The 19,381-nt window shown below is 37.8% G+C and overlaps 1 protein-coding gene across 6 annotated transcripts in view; it reads right to left on the bottom strand.

Moving 5' to 3' along the window:
• GOLM1 (golgi membrane protein 1) overlaps nucleotides 1-19,381 on the bottom strand; it is a 36,830-nt gene that overhangs the window by 1,800 nt on the left and 15,649 nt on the right. For 4 of the 6 annotated variants that reach the window (XM_014252220.2, XM_005522743.3, XM_014252219.2 and 1 more), the window contains 6 exons: nucleotides 16,377-16,431; nucleotides 14,611-14,713; nucleotides 8,852-8,978; nucleotides 3,841-3,970; nucleotides 2,368-2,652; nucleotides 273-386 (listed from right to left, as the gene is read on the bottom strand). In XM_014252220.2, coding sequence (XP_014107695.2) covers nucleotides 273-386; nucleotides 2,368-2,652; nucleotides 3,841-3,970; nucleotides 8,852-8,978; nucleotides 14,611-14,713; nucleotides 16,377-16,431 — 814 coding nt within the window. The remainder of the gene's footprint in view (nucleotides 1-272; nucleotides 387-2,367; nucleotides 2,653-3,840; nucleotides 3,971-8,851; nucleotides 8,979-14,610; nucleotides 14,714-16,376; nucleotides 16,432-19,381) is intronic. The other 2 variants (XR_015772383.1, XR_015772384.1) reach the window with 2 other exon arrangements.

The raw sequence follows: 19,381 nt of genomic DNA, 5'->3' as shown, positions 1-19,381 counted from the left end.
AAGTTTAAGGGGAAGAAAGTTCTAGCTAGAAAACAGTAGAAGAAATACTGTAAGTTAAATACTGTGTAATACCAGATACCACATCCCCCACTAAAGAGTAGGTTCAGTGGTGCTATACAGAAAATAGGTCACACTGTAGACATAAGGTAAAGTTCAAAAAACAAACAGAAATTAGTTAGGTATAGCTTGCTACAGGATATCTTGAAATATATGGTCTTAACATTTTCAGTGTGTGATATTTAGGTTAAAACTGGTGTTTTTTTCTTTTTTACCATTTTCAATCCCTGCAAGTGCTGCTTGCTTGTCTGTTTCTGATTCAGCTTCATTCACATCTAAATTGTAATCAACATCCTTGTCCTGGTTCACTTCTTCACGTTCCTGTTTGTCTGGAAAAAAATTAAAATTAAGTAGTTTCATTCTATACCATAAGGTCACCTGCACACAAAAAGAGTGACTGTAAACCTCTTCCACAGAATTACTTTGCTGCTGAACAAATTGCTGTTCTGAGTAGGTTTTTATATTATTTTTCCTTTGAAGTGTTAATTTTCAGAGGAACTTTGGTTGTAAATCCTATCAAAATAACTAAATGGATGACAATCTTTTGGGATTTGGAAAGCATAGGAAAATCAGCTAGAACTCTGATGAACATAAAGAGCATTACACAATTTCAGAATACATTCAAGGACAGCCCAAGTAAGGGCAAAACCTGAAGCCATTGCTAAAAACCCCTTCTTGTTTTAGTTTTTCCAGCAAGTGGAATACTATTATAGTGCAAAGTGTTTTATGATGTGCTAGGTTGTCACAAAAATACTTTTCTCCTAGAAGAGATTTTCTTCACCCAGTCATTAACACCTCTCAAGCAACATTTATTAACTATCATAAGATTTTAGATAGAGGACTCAGACGAAAATGGAAACATTTCTGATTTCCAAACTACTATCCTTATTTTTCAAATAATCAGCCAGAAAAAAAGGTAACAGCTGAGAGGTGTAAGCAAATCTCACTTAAGATGGATCACAGACTCTGTTGTAAATGTTCTTAAGATAAGCCTTCCAGTTAGTAAATGGCTAAGAAAGAGGCTTGAAAATTGTAAGCCTTATGTCATTCATGTTCAGACTACATCAAATAGATTTTTATAGTTACAGACCTAAAGGTCTGAAAATTTCAGAAGAGGCTCTTCTTGAAAAAGGATGGATGCCCAGACTACTGAAGAAGTTTTTCTACCTTAGCTCCTTTGGCTGCAAGAAATCTACGCAGTAAATTTGAACAATAAAGCCTTAAGAACATCCTCCTAGCCTTTATAGCCGAGAAGTGCAAACCTTTGAAACTGAGCTTGCTTGCGCTGCATGGCAGAGATTTTTTCCTTGCACTAATTGTTGGATGATTTTTTTAATCTTTCGGCTATTTATTTCCATTAAAATGAAAGCAGTTTAGGTAACTTGTAATTACATCTCTTTGGGGTATAGCCTGCTCTGACCAGCATCTTCTTGGAATAATTAGAAAAATATTGTTTTAGCAATGCAGATGAGATTATTTATCCATGCCAAGTTAGTAACAATGTTAATACTGAGACTTATAATTCTAAGGATGCATTTACTAGAAAAACAAACAGCGTTTTTTGTGGGCATCAATTCCTGCTCTGACTGCTATAAACCTTCCTTTTGAATACTTTGGGCCACTGAGACCAAATCCCTCAAGACAGACAAATGTCTAGAGATTGGTCCGGTCTAGAAACGGCATCAATACTCTGCTGTTCAGTGCTCTTGAGATGTGTAGTTCAGGGTCACTTGACAGATGCCAGAAACTGGCAAAACTTTACAGTATCTGATCCATGTTTTTGAAGACTCACAACAATAAACTTCAGATACCCGAAGCCTGAGTTAACAGCTTTACTCATAGTAGCTTATTTTGAAATAGGAATAGCTAGTATTCACACACTGACACTGACATTGTAAAAAGACTAACTGCAAAACATCCATGCATAAATAACCCTCTACTCATCAGTGCTTGGGATGATTAACATCTCATCCTTTTCAGATGCACCATGTTCTTTTAAAGCCCCAATACTGAAAAAAGGGGAAAATTTCCCTAAAGACTGTAGAGCCAATGGAGAGCCAGTAGGGCTGTTACAGTGATGCAGAGGCACTCAGAGTGGCAGCTTCATATTGCATAATCAGAAGTCTCCATCTTAATTCATGGACTGCACGTGATTGCTCAGGACACCTTCCACATCATGCTGACCTTTATGAAAACTTGTACTAAGCTTCCGCCACTGTTGTAGAAATCATGCCCTATTCCACACTTTCATTTAATTTCTTTACTTTTCATTTTGTTACTGTTTTTAACAATACATGACATGCTACAAACCAGCCTGTCCAGGGGGCAAGTCCTGCTTATCGTCATAATTTAGGAACTGTTCCCTCTCAACTTTTTCACTGGCATCCTGCTCTGCTGCTGGCTCTAACATATCTTGCCCAGCTACATGTTTCTCATCCTCAGGTTGACTTGGCTCCTTCTCTGACTCAGGCAGCACCTCCTCGTGACCTGCAGCAGCCTTGAGTGACTCTTGAGGTTTTTCCAACTGACTAGAAAGCTGCTCCTCTTCTGCCTTAGGCTCCTGTTTTCTGATGTCAGTTAGGCTCTCTGTTCTTTCTGAAAACAACAAAAATGATTGCGTGAAAAAAATAATGCATTCCGGTATGGCACCAAGTTAAAAACCTTTAATAAATAATGCTTTATATTTCTCACTAAATTATTTTCCTCTGAAAAAATATCTTTCAATCACATCAGTTCCAGAGATAAGAGGAAGATAACTCATGTTTTTCCTTCTGGTAACAGCTAAGAAGGGAAGTTTATTTTCCGTCAACAGATTCATGCTTCTACATCCTTAACATTTTGGTACATGTGGTTAATAAATTGGGCAAGTGAAACAGAACAGTTTATGTAAAAATTGTGGTGTCCTATATAAGCATCAGGTTTCTGTGTAATACATCTTACTAGCAACAATAAGAATGATTTGATGTTCAAGAGTAGCTCAGGACAAAGTATCACATAGGCAGATTTGCAAGTATCCAAGTCTGTTATTTTTAAACATGAAGAAGAGAGTGCAGGAGTGCTGTAATTTTTAGCTGACATTAACATATATATTTTTTCTCATGTATCTGCATTTTTAATTTGAAAAACACCATAAAATTTTATCAATTAAACTATATTTAGACATTGTCTTTAATTACTAGCTCTCTAAAATGAGAGTTACATGCTCACAAGATTGTAATTTAAGATATAGGAGTAATTAAATTTAAGAACTGAACTTCTATAAGACGCACTACTATGCAAAACAGACACACAAAGATACGTCCATTCAAGTTTTTGAAGCTTAGTGCAAAAAGGAGTCATTAGACTTAACTAACCTAGACCCAAGTGTATAATTTCTCTTCCTTGTGTTTTTCTCAATTACAACACATGGGAAGTATGGATGTATTTGCTGTAAATCTACCTTTCAGCTATTCCACAGGTAGAAGGAGAACCAGGCTGACTATGTCAAACTTACTAAGAAAGCAAATTTTAAGTATGCTTGAAAATTATTCCTTCCAACAGTTGGGTATTTTCTCTATATTAAATGAAGAAAATTACTCCAGAATTGTAAATATTTATATTTTCCTTTATGTGCAACACACCTACTACAATAAAACTGAACCAAGAGAAACAAGTTTTCCTTCATCAGGAAACCTGATTAATGTTCAGACTGTTGGTGTCACTTTTTTCATCTTAATCTGGTGTACAAAAATTATTCTAAATTCAGTTCACCAGCTGTTAGAGGGGCAAGGATTTCCATCTCACCTTTAGCCTGCCTCAGATCTGTCTTTGTTACTGTAGGTACTGCTTTAGGAACATCTTCACTGTTTTTCTGCTGTTCCAAGTCAGCCTGCTTGAACCCTGTTTGCTTCAAGGCTGGCAGTTGAGTATCGACCTATAAAGTGAATGTATGCAGATAAGCGCTGGTCTATAAAACCACACCTGGATTTGGAAAGGGAAGTAGAATTCTGCATGGGAAAAAATCCTAACACACTTGGAAATATTTGGACTGAAATTTTTATTAGTGATAGAAGTACCATACAATTCTGAATATGCAGTAATGTTTCTAACAGCATAGTACATCAGGAGAATTTTAACATACCTTATTTAACTGCAGCTAATGACAAGATTACTGTCCTTGGTTATTCTCGGGAGTGTTACAGCAGTAACACCACACATTTATCCAGTGTTGTTCTGCTACTGTGTCAGGGTCAGCAGAGCAAATAAACAGATGTCATTTGCTATTAATAGTCTACAGGGCAGGAAAACTGAGTTTGGTCATCATTAGACTTCAGCTGAGTAAGGCTTGTATAGAACTGGTCTGTAACTATATTAAATGCAGGATTAAGAAAAGTGTAAATTAACCAACTAGAAAATAATATCTGTTCAACATGATGGAGCTTGCTTAAGAATGTATTGAATACTGGTGCTAGACTGCTATAAGCATCTGACCCACTTAGATACTATGCCTAAGATGTACACTATCTTGAAGATCTTTAATTGGGCAATTAGAATTCTATGTATGGTCTCTCTGTATGTCAGTGTTGGCATGATTGCCTACCTGAGGCCCTCTTCCACCTCCTCCCCATCTCTGGATCTAATGGCTGGCAGTCCTGTGCTTGGCGCTGTCCCTGTCAGTGAATCCCCTCATCTATAGCATGGGGAACATGGAGCTCAGGAATGCCATGTCACTACCTCTCCATAAATCACTCCCAGACTATATGAATTAAGTATTTGGGGGTGTTGGTTTGTACTAGATCTCTTAAGAAAAACAGGACTCAACTTACGATTCACCATGAGTTCCAGGTGAAAATGAAAGATGATCAGTGAAGTGAGGGATGTACCCGGGTGCTTTCACATAGGTGAAATTAAGAACACACATTCTCTAGGAGGGGAATCTGGAGCTGCCTGTAGAGAATGGTGATCCTCCAGCTACAGCACGCTTCTGGAGTCAAATGGAGGTAGTGGAGGCTTGAAAAGATGGGGTGGCCATGATTCCCCTAACATAGCCCTATGGCTTATATGGTACCCCTTATAGCACCCAGGCTCTTCCTTTCATGGTCATTGCTCAAGCAGTCAAGACCCTGCTTACCCTGGTATATGGAGTTATTCTTTCCCCACTGTCGTCTCAGAAACACTAAATGAGAGTGCAAAGCCAGGGCTAGTGAGGAAGGAGCAGAGCTAAGCTGTTTGCAGATGAATTTATGAGACTGATCAAAGAGAGACTTGAAAAAGAAAACAAAAAGATAAGCTCAGATTCAGGATTACCTTCCTGCTTACTTCCATGGTCATTGGAAATTGGAATTCTCCCCCATTCATTATCAACTTGCTGCATTACCACCATTGCTCTCCAGAATAACCCCAAAGGAGGCAGTTGTATTGAGGTGGGGGTCAGCTTCTCCCAGGTAACAAGAGGACAATGGGAAATGGCCCCAAGTTGCATCAGAAGAGGTTTAGATTGGATATTAGGAAAATTTTCTTCACTAAAAGGGTGGTCAGGCATTGGAACAGATTTCCAAGCAGAGGAATAACCATTCCTGGAAGTTTTCAAACAGTGTGCCACAAAAATTTGGTACTTAGAGACATGTCTTAGTGGTGAACACAGCAATGCTGGATTAATGGCTGGACTTAGAGGGGGATCTTAGAGGTCTTTTCTGATCTTCATGGTGTTATGGTTCAGTAACTGGCAGAGAGCTGTGTCAATTCAATTCATGCAAACATTGAATATGAAATACACATGGAGCCCATTTTGCTCTATACCAGTTCAGTGAAAAAAAAAACTGGTGTAAAACAAATGGTTACAAAACCATTTGTTCTATGGGGATTTTTTTGTTGCATTTTTATTTTTTGTTTCATTTACAAAAAAAAAAATAAAGCCAAATATGCAGAGAAAGAACAACCATATGCACATTTATAGATACGAATCTCTTAATATCTGTTACAATATAAATGAACGGGCAATCTTATGGTATAGAAAGTCTCAGAGTTTAAAGGATTGTTTTCTGTTACCAGCTGTCATTGGTGCTGTCAAGGCTTCCCATTTATCTAAGAAGGGCAGTAAAACACTGTGTTGTCAAATGTTCACTCAGATATTTGGAAAAATTACCTCAGAATGAAGTAGCTAAGTCACCAAGAACCCAGAGTTGTAGCATGACTACTTGGCTATTTTGAAAAGCATTTAATTTCCATGAAAGCCAGGCAGAACAAGATCTCTATTTGTCAACACCATGAAGTCCAGTATCAGCAGCTAATCTAGCATTAACTCTTACCAATGCCTGATAAGCAAATGTTACTGCAAAATATTTGGTTATTGCAGTAAAGATGTTCAAAACTCCATCTTCCTTCAATCAGTTATACGAAAATGCTACATTTAAACATGGTTCTGTTTCATAAATAATTCAGTTCATTAAGATCACTCTCCACAATAGAAATCATCAGAAACTGAACAGAAGACCATTTTTCACTTTTTATTGGGCATGAATTCTTCTGCAAAAATACTGAGCCTGGACTTAGTAGCAAGGTTACCTCTTTCTTACGCATGCAAAATCCTTTCACTTTTCATACATTTCTAGCTAAGTAATTCTTAATGTCAATAGATTCAAAGAGTATTTGCTGATTTTTTTAAAGGTGAAGTAGTTGGATAAAAACATAGTAATTGAATCTGTTGTATTTTCTTCAGCCAACAAGTATACATCATTCTTGAAATTACAGAGCTCTAATTAAATATATTTAGTTATTAACCAACCAACACTCCATTTTATTTCTGGTTTAAGGCAGATTTTTTTTCTATTACATAAGCACATACATCTTAAAAATAGTAATTATTCCAGCTGAAAACACTGGACAAAAACATACATAGACCTTGTCAGGGTCATCTTGCACTAATGGTAACTAAGTATGTTTTTATAAATGAAATTCTTGGGTAAGTGAACAACTGAGAAAGTTACAGCTTGGCCAAAGAAACACTGCCACAGATACCAGGGAACACAAGGAGACAGAAATTATTTAGGCAGTAGCTATATTATCATTTCATTCATCTGAGACGATCCCATTTACATATAAAACTGATAAGAGATGATCTGCCCTGCCTTACAGATAAACTGCTTTGAGTAAAAATTGCCTCCAACTATGCACCTTCAAGCAGGAGACTGAAATTATCCTGCAGAGGGGCTTCAATCAAATTCTTCAGGTTCCTTCCAAGATGATTTACCTTTCAAATTGGAAATGGTAAAAAACAGAACCAAAAATGCAACAAACACACACATACAAACAAATAAACAAATAAAAGGAACCTACTGGAAGTAATTGTAATTAAAATCTGTTGCAAAGCCACACTAAAAATTAAGTTGACCACTTCTATATTAGAGTCTTCCCTAGATCAACCTTCTTAAACAAGATACATTTGACAAACTAATGTATCATCTCTAAATGATGAGGGTTCTATTTATTTACAATAATATATTTATTGTTTACTTTTTATCTACTTACTTGATACTGCTGATAAAAACTATTGACAAGAGCTGTAACTTTTATTTAAAGGCATAACTGGATAGCACTGCCTGTTTCTGTTTCTTTCATGTTGCAGCTGTCAAACAGTGCAGGTTCCCAGGATAAAAGGTCACACACTACACTAGGTCTGTCTCCCCCGTTTTACATAGACACAGACTGAAACCATTACCTATGGGAATCTCTGGGCAGATATTTCAGCTATTTTCACACACGCTTTTTCACCTGGTTGTAAAACCAAGATTCATTCCTCACTGCCTTACCCTTTCCATTTCTGAAGTCATTAAACTTTGCCTTTTCCCAGCCAAAGATAAAAGGGTATATTCCACCAAACCCTTGCTGTCTTTGTAATAAGAGTAGGCCACCCAGGCAGCAGAAAAGGCCCCACTGCAGTCACATGTAAAAAAGTTCTGACTTCTGAAACCTCTGTTTCTTCAGTAACCCTGAAGAAAGAGCTATTTTGGTACAGAAATAAACTGTGTGCCTTTTCACCCAAGAGCTTGATTTCGTCTTTCCAGGGCTGTCCATACCAAGCTTAACCAATCAAATTCTATCCCTGACCAAATACCACATCAATGAAACGGGATCAATAATCCCATGCCAAGACAACAGGATGAACTGAAATTTCCTTTTCTTGGGCTTTTCTGCCACCCTCTGCATCCCAGGAGAAAAAGCCAGCTGACACACAGCCAACCTATTTGCCAAGCCTGCCCTACCCTAGTGAGCTTTTGGTAGGTTCAGCAATGAATTTGTGGTTCTTTGGCTCAGAATATCCAACAGGAAACAGGTAAGACATTTGTTTATCCCTTTATTCCTACAGCAAAATCGTGACATAAAGGAGTTCTGTGAAAATTCATAGCTGGTGCACCTTGGACAACAATATTCAGGGTTTGTTGCTTCTCTGCAGTGATTCACAATTTATCCTCATTCTTAACACACAAAGCAGCTAAGTACTTTAACAAAGTCAAAAGGTATTGTTAACTAAAATTCAGTCGTGTAAATATTCCTTAATGGACCCCACATCACTTCCAGCATCACCTCTCATATTCTGCCCATCTCAGAGACACAGTGATTTGGAGTCTCCTACAGGACATCTCCTTGTTCTGCCCTTGAAATCACCCCACTTCCCACAGATCAGAAACATTCAACAAATACTGAAGTAGTGAAAAATTTAATGAGATGGGATAATGCTAATAGGAGATGGCAGAAAGGTGAAGAAACACTTAAGAATTACAAAGAAAGTATTTTCAAAAAATTATCCAAACCATACCTGGCTCTCTTCTGTGAAGTCTTTGTTTTCTTTGATTTGTGGTGCATCACTATTCTTTTTTGTAAGCTCATCTATCCTCTCTTCACATTGTTCTTTTAATTCTTTCATCTGGTTGATGCACTGTGACCTGAGAAAAAACATGAAAAGATGATTAATTCTCATCTAGACTCTTCTATAATGTACTTTTGTAAAATTTTCTAATTTTTTTTTTCCACTTATCTATTTTTTCCTTACAATTTATTATTTCCTTAATTTTACTACCTGGGCTTAAATTTGAGAAGTCACAAGGAAAAAATGAGGCATTGACCTAAGTCCCAAGGACAAATTCATAGTGCAGGGAAGTTCTATTGGAAGAAATTAATTTAAACTACTTTTATTTGACCAGCCCAACAACCTATATGATTTTTTAATTTGTGTCTTTGCTAACTATTCAAGTCCAGTTAAGTTAAAATCAATTTTGACTGAAGCATTTCTAGTATGATTACAGAAATTCATATCTTGATTTTAGCCAGAAAGAAGAAACAGAAAAGTACCATCAGAAGTAGAAAATAGATGCAATTACTGTCAGCAACCTAAACACACTTCCTCAATATTTCAGCTGAGTGCAGTGTTGCAAGATGTAACAAAATATATGTTACAGAAATGGAGTTCATTAGTAGCTACTATAAGTCCTAGAAGGAATATATCCTAAACATGCTAGCACTCTGTATCTTTTACATACTTTTAATAGTTACACAGCTCCATTAGCACCTTAACCTTTGTGACAGCAGTTTTCTATCTGCATCTGTGCAGCCTGTCTTTCCCTCACAGCTCTCTAACTCCTAGCTTTGGTCCACTGTTTGCCCAGTGTTTTTCCTAAAGCTGCCAAGGCAGTGTTCTCCCTTTTTCTGGATGTGCTGGGGATCCTGTGCAAAGCCCAGGAGTTCTGTCAATCTCAGTTTCCCAGGGCAAGTGGCTGCAGTCAGGGTAAGATTATCCTTTCTCTCTCAGTCTCTTCATAAGTCATTTTATAGCTTTTGATTTATACCAGAGGAAGAACAAGACCTAGTGAAAAACAAACCAAGATAAGCATTACCCCATAATACACACACAGAAATCTTAGAAACTAATCATCATATGACCCCAAGTATGCTTTCACCCCATGATGAACAGGAACAGCAGCTTGTTTGAGTGGATCCCAATGGCAAGTGCATCATACTAGGGGAAAATGTGGTGAAAAATCACCATTACTGCCAGTACCCACTGCCCTGGAGAGCCTGCCCAGGAAGAGAAGGCTCTTGGCTGGGGACTACATTTTCTTTTCCATGCTGATCTAGCAGCAAAGAAGTTTGATGGGATCTTTAAACCTTTTCTCCTTTTTCTCTCTCTCCCTTGTTTTTTCCACTCAAAGGTAACTTCCAGTTTTTACATATACAATCAGCTACAGACATTGCAAACACATCTTTCTGGATTCAAAATCTTTTCCAGCAACCTTTGTGTAACAGCATGCTCAACATACTGCAAGTTTCTCCTTCCTGTCACTAAGACTAAGAAGGGGGTTGAATTTCTCCTGATTCTGGCTCTGACTAGTGTTATTCTGAGTGTTAATACCCTCCATGCAACAGCAGCTGCTTCAGACGGGCACGTTGCAGTGTCTCAAGCTGCAAATAAGGTGCTACGCAATCCAAAGGAGTTTTCTGGGCTACGTGCACTCTACCGCAGCAAGTGATTCATTTTTACTGCACTTTCATCCTTCTCCAGCCCTGCTTTTCAAGCAAAAAAACCCCCTTCTGCAGTTCATACCTAGAAAGGAAGAAGAGTAGCCGACAGACATGCTGACTAATTACCTTTATTACAATTTCTTGTAGACCAGGCAGCATTCTAAAGTCTGATTTGACAATGCTAATACCAAGAGTCACCAAAATAAGCCGTCCTTCAAACTCATGAACATGAGACAGTAAAAGAGCATAGGCTTGAGTTATGCTCACATTCACTATTTTCTAAGACATAAAAGGACATATTAATTGTGTAATCGCTTGGAAGTTTGAAATAGATACAGTACACAGACAACCTGAAGTCAGAGATAGAGCATTTGTGAAAGGTTGCACTTTGATCTCACACTGCACATTAAAATAAAGTTCATTAACATCTGTGACAAACCTCCACAATTTTAAGCTTATCATCTGTAACAGAATTCCCCTCTTAAAGGAGACTTGAATACTCTATTCATGCTTACAACAACTTCTAGAGTACAGGGACAGCCTTAGTTTTTCCACCTCATCCCATCACCCTGACACTTTAAATGTGCAAAACTAATGTTCTAAATTCAGGCATGTTTTCTCCTTTCTACATAGTTAATTCTGTGACACAAATCTTGCCTGCACACACACAAAGGAGCCCAAATAATATCCTCCCCAGCTGCTCCCAGGCCCATCAAAGGAGCCACCAGCCCATCCAAGGATCATCTCCATGAGCCTAAAGGAGCACAGAGGCAAAAGGTGGGAGAAGTGCCCAAACTACAAACGCAGAAGGAGAGACAGCCCATCTAGACCACTCCTACAGGAGGTTTTGCAGACACTCTCAGGAGAGAGGGATGAGACTACCAGTCTTGTGTGCACTCATGCTTCATATGTTCTGTGTTCTGCACACCTGGCCATGTACAGATGTGCTCTGCATGCACAGGAACAGATCTGCAGCCTCTCCCCTCCTGGGCTGCTGGATTTACCTATCCCCAGCATGAGGAACAGAGTACCTTTGCTCTCCAGGAGCATCTACCATCTCCTTTCAACCCTAATGAAAAAGATTACTCCTGCAGTTACACTCTTGCATTTGTCAGGTCTGCAAAAATCACACTAATTATCAGACTTTTTACATGTAGCAATATTTCTAAAGATGCAGTTATGTAACAAACAAAACTCTTGGGAGCAAAAATGCATTTGAATATTGCAATGTATTCAACAGTTTTAAAAGGCTTCTGTTTCACTCTGGCTGCTGCAGGAAAGAAGGGTGAGTGTGACAGTGGGCCTTTGCTGAAGAAGCTCTAACTATGACCAGACAGCACTAGGCACAGTGTACACCAGAGGTATGCTGTAAAGTCAACTGCTGAGGAATGTGTATTCCTTTTGCATACAAGACCCATAAGGCCAGGTACTGCCAGTCTTGCTGACTTCTGCATGGAAAACACTAAGCTTGCTCCAGAAAATGCTTAGATGAAATTTCAAGACTTGGGTACATAAAGAAACAATGATTTTTTTTTTTTTCTTCAAAGTTCACAGATTTTGTTCTTATGCATTCCATATGCACAACTGCTTTTATCACTACCTTCTACAGAGTAGTAACTGAATGTTTAAAAAGAGTGATTTACAACATGTGCTGTTTAAAAAAGACATTTAAGTTCTGACATCTTTTTATAACATTTTCAATTATACAAATAATATGGTCTCTCTATTTTTGCACTAGTTTTACTTGCTACCTAAGGTGCAAAACCTTCATCCATACAAATCCAGGTAGAATGAAGAAGCACAAAATCGGTCTAATGCCCCTCCCTGGTAAGGAAGACAAACAGAGAGGTAACACAGTGGTTTATTCCTAATGTGGACAGATTTAAAAAAAAAAACAACATTTGGAGTCTTTCTAATAATTCTTATTTTTCTAAGCCCACAGCCAACCAAAAATGTTGTTTTGTAAGCATTTAAAATGACATTGTTAGGTGATTGTATAGCAAAGAGGAATGTACCTAGCCAAGCACCATCAAGTATCCATTTCTGCAATTACCTAAACACAATGTATAGTTGTGTAAATTACTACAACAGAGAGATATTAACATTCAAACATCCTACCTACCTAACAGTAAACAACAAGCAATGTTTTAAAAATACATGTTCCTGCTAATACTGCGTGAATGCTGCACAGTACTGAAGCTATAAATTATTTTATGAAAATTCGAGTCCAGAGTTTATTTTCCTCACTTGTACTCTTAGGAAAAAAGCCTAGAAATAGAAAATGAACATTTAAGTATTTTGTAGCAAAGCTGGTGAAGACACCATAGCTCCTTGGCTGAGATAACTGCCTTCATGGACTCCCATAGGTGCTGCAGGAAATGGTGTGCCTGCCTCAAGACCAACCAGCAGCAGATTAGCTAGCTGAGTTCCTGTTCAGCTACCACATGGCTGATTTATCACACCTGTCTCTACACTTATCCTCATAAAAGTAAACCCATCTCTACCACTGTATCTTGCTTAGCTCTTCACCTTGAGCCAGCCCAGACCTGGGAGCTATGCTTTCTGAATACAACCTTCTTCTGTTAAACTTAAAGGCATTCTTCGTGATACACTACTACAAGCACAAGGGGTGCTCTGTCAATGACTTCCTCAACAAAACCATGCTTATAAACACTTCACCAGACATGGGTGATAAACTTCCAAGTTTTCCTAAGCCAGACTAAATACATTTGCCTTGAATCACTTCCCTGCATGTGTATATCAATCCAGTGCTTCACAGGTGTACCTCTCATGTGGGGCATGAATGTCCAGCAGACAGATATATTTATGCCCTATACAGATCTATTTGTTACTGCTGATCTCAGACTTCAAAGGAAGACACTGGAAAATAGATTCACTGACCAGCACAGAACTATCAACAGAAGTTGATAGTCAACAGTCTCAGGTCCGTCATTAAACTAAACAGAAGACAGACAGTGATTAACAACCATGGTGCGCAACAAACACAGAGGGGGAAAAGACCCCTGAAAAGACACACAAGCAATGCAGCTTACTGAAAGGCAGGTACAAACTAAAGTTTCCAACTTCCTTCTACACTTCTGTTAGAAGTCTTATATTACAGCTCCACTAATATATACATCTAGGTCAGCTTTATTGCATGAGTAATAATCCAAAAAAAGGTCACAACCAATTGGCAATCAGTAAGTATCACAGAAGCGCTAATACTAATCCTTAATTCTAAGATGGGGGAAAAACAAAAAGAAAAAATACTTCAAGTGTAGCCTGTAGAATTCAACTTCTTTGAGTGTCATGTTCCACTATTAGTCATAATTCCTACAAGGCCTGGCTAAACAATGGCTGCTGAAAAAATACCTATCACTACAACAATTACATTCTTGATGTATCATTATGACAATATTCAAACAGCAAATTCTATTGCTTTTTTATATCTATTCACAAGGGGAAGATACTACAGGTTGTGAAGGCAGGTAGAGGAAACAAGAATATTATTGAGCAAAAAGAACCTAGAAGAAATTCCTAGAAATACCAGAAATGTGTATTTAGTGTAAGGATACTGATAAGTACTTTTGTTCAGTTTTCCATGCTCTATAATTCAGTGGGAAATCTCAAGAAAAAGCCATGACTAGTTATGCCATATAAAGCAGAACACATGAGTCTGATGGTACCAGAAAATCCCAAGATCTGTCAGCTCAATAAGGTACAGCTTCTCATCAGGTATTCCCCTGTCTTAATTCAAACTTCTTCACAGTTTAGCCTCTTCATGTTTCAATTTTCCCCCACAATTCTGAAGTGATAATATTGCTACCTTAAACCTCCTGCAAGAGAAGGAACATCAAGAAGTGTCTGGACACAGAGGTGAAAAACACTGGAAAGTTTATGCTCTTCTCCAAGATCAACTGTGAACAGTTTTAGATGATGTGTCAGATGTTACTTCTCCTTAAGTTTACTAACAGAGCTACAGCTAACACAAGAGTACTCTGGGTTATAACCAAGTCACCTATAATTAGGGAAGCCATCTTTCCTGAAGAGCATACTTACAGGTCATATGAGAACTTCTTCTGAAGGTTAGTCTGGTTCTTCTGAAACCAGTAAACATCAAGCTGTAGCTTTCCATATTCCATCTGTAACTCTTTCAAGTGTTCTGGTCAAATCAGGATTAAAATACACATTAAAATACACATATACGTACATACTCTACAACAGAAACATCAAGAAATAGATCTATAATAAGAATGCTAAATTAATTAATCTGTCATGCAAACTATATTTTGTACATAAATGCATAGATAATTGTTGAATTTATTCAACAACAGTGCACAGGATCTGGTAAGAATAACCTTTCAGCATAATATATTACCAAAACAGTATAATACATATTTTTACCTACTTTTCCTCTTAAGGAATACACAAAACTGATTTGCAAACCCTGCTAAGGTGTAACCTGGAAAATCTTGAAGTCTATGAAATCATAATCAGAACACAGTATGAAACAGCATTCGCATTTATCAGTCATATACAGACAAGCTAGCAATGCTTCCCTGAATAATATGTAATTTATAGCCATACTCCTTAGCAACAGAACATCTGTGATTTAGAGTTTTCTTCCTGATAGAAACTTTTGTGAGAGGACACCAGAAGACAATACCACAACATACTTACTTCTTTATAGGACTCATTCCCAAGAACCTCCAGAGGAATGCGCTGCTAATAACAATTCTGAAGCACTACTGTCTTATGTTGCAATGCAAGGTGTAACCAAAAGCATGAATTCCATTACCATGTGGGGCAGGGTTCTTTATCTCCTCCACAACCCATCCTCCCTCCAGGGCCAGTTAATGGGCCAGTGAGTCTCACTGCACAGCTGATAAAATTACATCATTCCATTGGGAGATGCTCCACCCAGGGGGAGGAGCCAAGCATTCCTTCCTGGATATAATCTGAGACTTGGAACATTGCAGGCAGCCTTTTTCCACTGGATTTCCAGAAGACCAGACCCATCTACACCACCACTGGCCCTTCAGAGGAAAACTACGCCCTCCTACAGGATCATTGCTTCAACAGAACCACATCTGTCACTGCAGGAGGGCTGCAGCCACCATTTAATCTGACTGCTACCAACACCCTGACCAACAGGGTGCCAGGTTGTATTCTGATTCTGTCAGTATTTTTTGTACTACTATAGTTTATTTTAATTTTCCTATTAAGTCGTAGTTGTTTTTTTAAATTTATTTATACATACTAATAAAAAACTGTTATTCCTCTCTCACATCTTTGCCTGAGAGCCCCTTAGTTTCAAAATTACAATTCAGAGAGAGAGGGTTTACATTTTCCATTCTGAAGGAGCCTCCTGCCTTCCTTAGCAGACACCTGTCTTTCAAACCAAGACAACTACCATGAATAGATATGTTATTAGATTATTAGATTGGCTTTTCTTATTAAATATAGGATTTGTGAATTCCTCTGATGCTAAAATGCATGACCCCACACCTCAGGGAAGAATGCAAGAATATGTTGCCAGGTAAAATGAAGAAAAAATATATTAACTTAGTTCTATTCCATATTATATCATAAGAGTCAGGAGTACTACATCAAGCACTACATGGACAAATCCTCCTTTTCAGGCAGATTAGTCTGACACTTAACAGGAGCTATGCAGATGAAATATCTGTCATGGCAGCTCCTGTATTACCCCCACGACTTGAAGAAAGGCAGGATTCTCAAAAGATCACAGAAGAATGCAAGTCTTAAAAGCAGGGGGCCTAAAAATCAGTGTGAGGGAGATTTGCAGGGGTACTACAACATACCTCGTAGACTCTGAATCAATCGATCATTTACTGTGATGTTATTCATCAGCACTGCCTGAAAGAAGCAGAACAAAACCAGTGTTTTAATTGCAAAGGACCTGTATTACCATTATAAACAACGCCTATCAAAGCACTTGTAACAAGATTTACTTTTTGTGTGTCACAGTTGAACAAAACCTTTTAGCTGCTTTAGAGATCTTCTATTGGAAACAACAAACATTCATTTTAACAAAGATTTTTAAAGATGGGTGGGGGAAGATATCACTGCACAAATGAAAAGTGGAAGAATTTTAAGGAATTTAAAGATATTAAACTTGCTTGTGACTTTATTCTAATTTAATCTCATGACTGGAGTCACAGTCAGATTTACTGTATTTATCTCTTGAAGGAAGAATATATCATTCACTATAGCTCACTATCAATTACCCTCTCACTCAGGAATCAATACATTCAGGTACACAAAGATGAGCTATGAAAGCATTAATCATTCAGCATAAAGCAACTCCATTAAAGTAATGTGAAGCCCTTGCATTGTATCCCTTTTCTACCTATCTTCTCAACTGCTTTCATGTTGGAGTGGCCTTCTTCCACTCCCTCACTTTGTTCTCCCTCTCATTCTGAAGAGGTAGTCAACACAGGAACATGTTTTGTCTATTCTTTCATCAAGCTCCCTCTACCATTTCAAATACACACATACCCCAAAACACCTGAAAACTGAATCAAGTCACATCTAAGTGAAATTATTCCTATGAGCTAGATGTAAGGATAACGCAGATTCATATTCATTCATTTACCAAGTCCAATGCAGAAGAGTTCTTAAGAATACAAAAGAGTCCCACTGATTCTTCTGAAACGATCCAGTCCAGTCTTAAGAAGGTATTTCTCATTGTCAGTTCCTCTATTATCTTTGTCCTGGGAAGGGCTCTTCAAGGGTCCCAGAAAATCAATTCCCCTGTTTCTCAAGGTTTCTGCTCTAGTATTGATGTGTGTGTATGTCCACAGCCAAAAAGAAGTGACAGCATCCACTTGTTTGCTCAGGTCATCCTGAAACACTGACAGCATTGTCAGTGCCTTTCCTCCCAGAGGCTACAGTAATAAGAGCCAGTTGATTAGGTGAAAGTGCAGCTTTCAATAAATCTGAGTGGGCTACCACCCAGCAGAGCAGATTTGTTTTTGGACAACCCTTTAAAGGGCCCTGCTTCACAGAGGTGGTCATTCAGCTCTTGCTAAGTATTTCTACACTGTTCTGTATGTACAGCTGTTCTGTGAACACCACCATGAAACCTTAAGAAAAAAACATCACGCTCTTCTATTAAAAAGCAAAAAGAAACTCAAAAAACAGTGACAACTTATATGTAGCATTGTTTAATATCTCTCCCGCTCCTTACCTCTCCTCCTACTATAGGACAGGTAAATAAAAAATCAATTTGTTTTCACTGGTTTACTGGGGAAAGGAAGTTAATACTTCAGTGAAAATTCCAAGTTTTGCTAACGTGTGGGCAATGTAGTCAGGTTGTTACAGGATGATCACCTTCAAGATAATACAGCGTTGGCCATTACCAGAGACTGTCAGTGGACTGGAAAAATCAGTATGATAGAGCAATTTTGTAATTTTATGTTTTTACAGTTTTTTTGTGGGGCTTTGTTGGTTTTCACTCTTTAACTGTCACATAAGTGATCCTGGCATTTAGGAGTTTCATTTTAAGGAGCCCCCCCAACCCCTCCACTCTTCCCCCCAGTAAAAACATACAAGTGTTACGTGTTTTGTACATTAGGACAATAATAACTGTGATTAGCTGAAGTGAAAAAAAGATACTTTCCATGTTAAAAAAAAGTCTCTTTGTTTGAAGGGAAACAGGGAAAAAAAGAAGTCTGCCTTGGTCTTTCTGGATTGCATATAAAACTTTCTTTTGGCAATGCCATACCTATCTCCCTTGAATGCGCAGGCAAAAGTCCAGGAAAAAACCTGTTAAATTCTAGTTAGCTGTTTAACTTAAGGAAATACTGTTTAATAATTTACAGCACAGTACTGCAACTACCAGCTTCCAATCTGACTAAGTCAATAATATCAGACCTTCCATTCTTCCTCCTATCATTCAAATGTTAACTAATTTTCACCTTGTGGCTATAAATTAAACAAACATTATTTCTGGGGTTTTATGCAGGTCAAGAATGAAAACTACTGGGAAGCACTCAGCAGACACATGCCAATACTCAGTTCTAGAAATAAACTCACACTTTAAACTCCATTCAGCCCAAAAAACAATATATATTATCCCCAGGAGCAAAAAAAATCCAGCTTCTGGAAAAACACCCATTCACCATATCAGAATCTGATATTCTGTAATACAGTAACTCTGTAACATTGAACCACCTTATTCTATTTGTAAACATGTTTGCACAGAAGTCCTTATGATTATCAAAGAGGAAAAAAACCAGTCTTTTGATTGAAGACAATGCTGTGGAAAAGAGTTTCAGATGCTGGAACTCAAAAGTCACACTTCCATGAGCAGTGTGGGAAACAAATTGCTCCAGCTGTACAGCAATTTTTTTAATGAAGCTGCCAAAGACTTGATTATTATTCACCACAACATGTCTACATTCCACTTAAGAAACAAAAAGCTGAAATTACTGTTTAAAAATAATAAAACAGAAATATGCAGAAACATGCATGAGACAGCTTTGCGATACATTATTTTAAGTCTTTGTTTTGACCACATACTTTGAAGTGTGTGCAAAGTGAAGTGCTTGATTCTGATCAAAATTTGCATTTCATCTGAATAATGCCAAACAGTATTCTCCATACACATATTCCTTGAAGGAATTACTACAATGACTCCTCCACCGTTTCCTACTATCAAGAAACAAGCTAACTCAAGCACATGGAACTGTTTGTGGTTCATGTGGAAAGCACATAAGTACTTTCTAACACTGACTGTATGTGGTGCATGTAAAAGCATAATGAGATATTGTAACCAAAAAAAGGAAATAAATAGTTTGATAGG

The sequence above is a fragment of the Pseudopodoces humilis genome, chromosome 4 (genome assembly GCF_049639895.1).
Source record: "Pseudopodoces humilis isolate 2021_Gansu_Grassland_sample_001 chromosome 4, ASM4963989v1, whole genome shotgun sequence".
NCBI lineage: Eukaryota > Metazoa > Chordata > Aves > Passeriformes > Paridae > Pseudopodoces > Pseudopodoces humilis.
The sequence above is the reverse complement of the archived record's forward strand: the minus strand, read 5'-3'. Positions and strand labels throughout refer to the sequence as shown.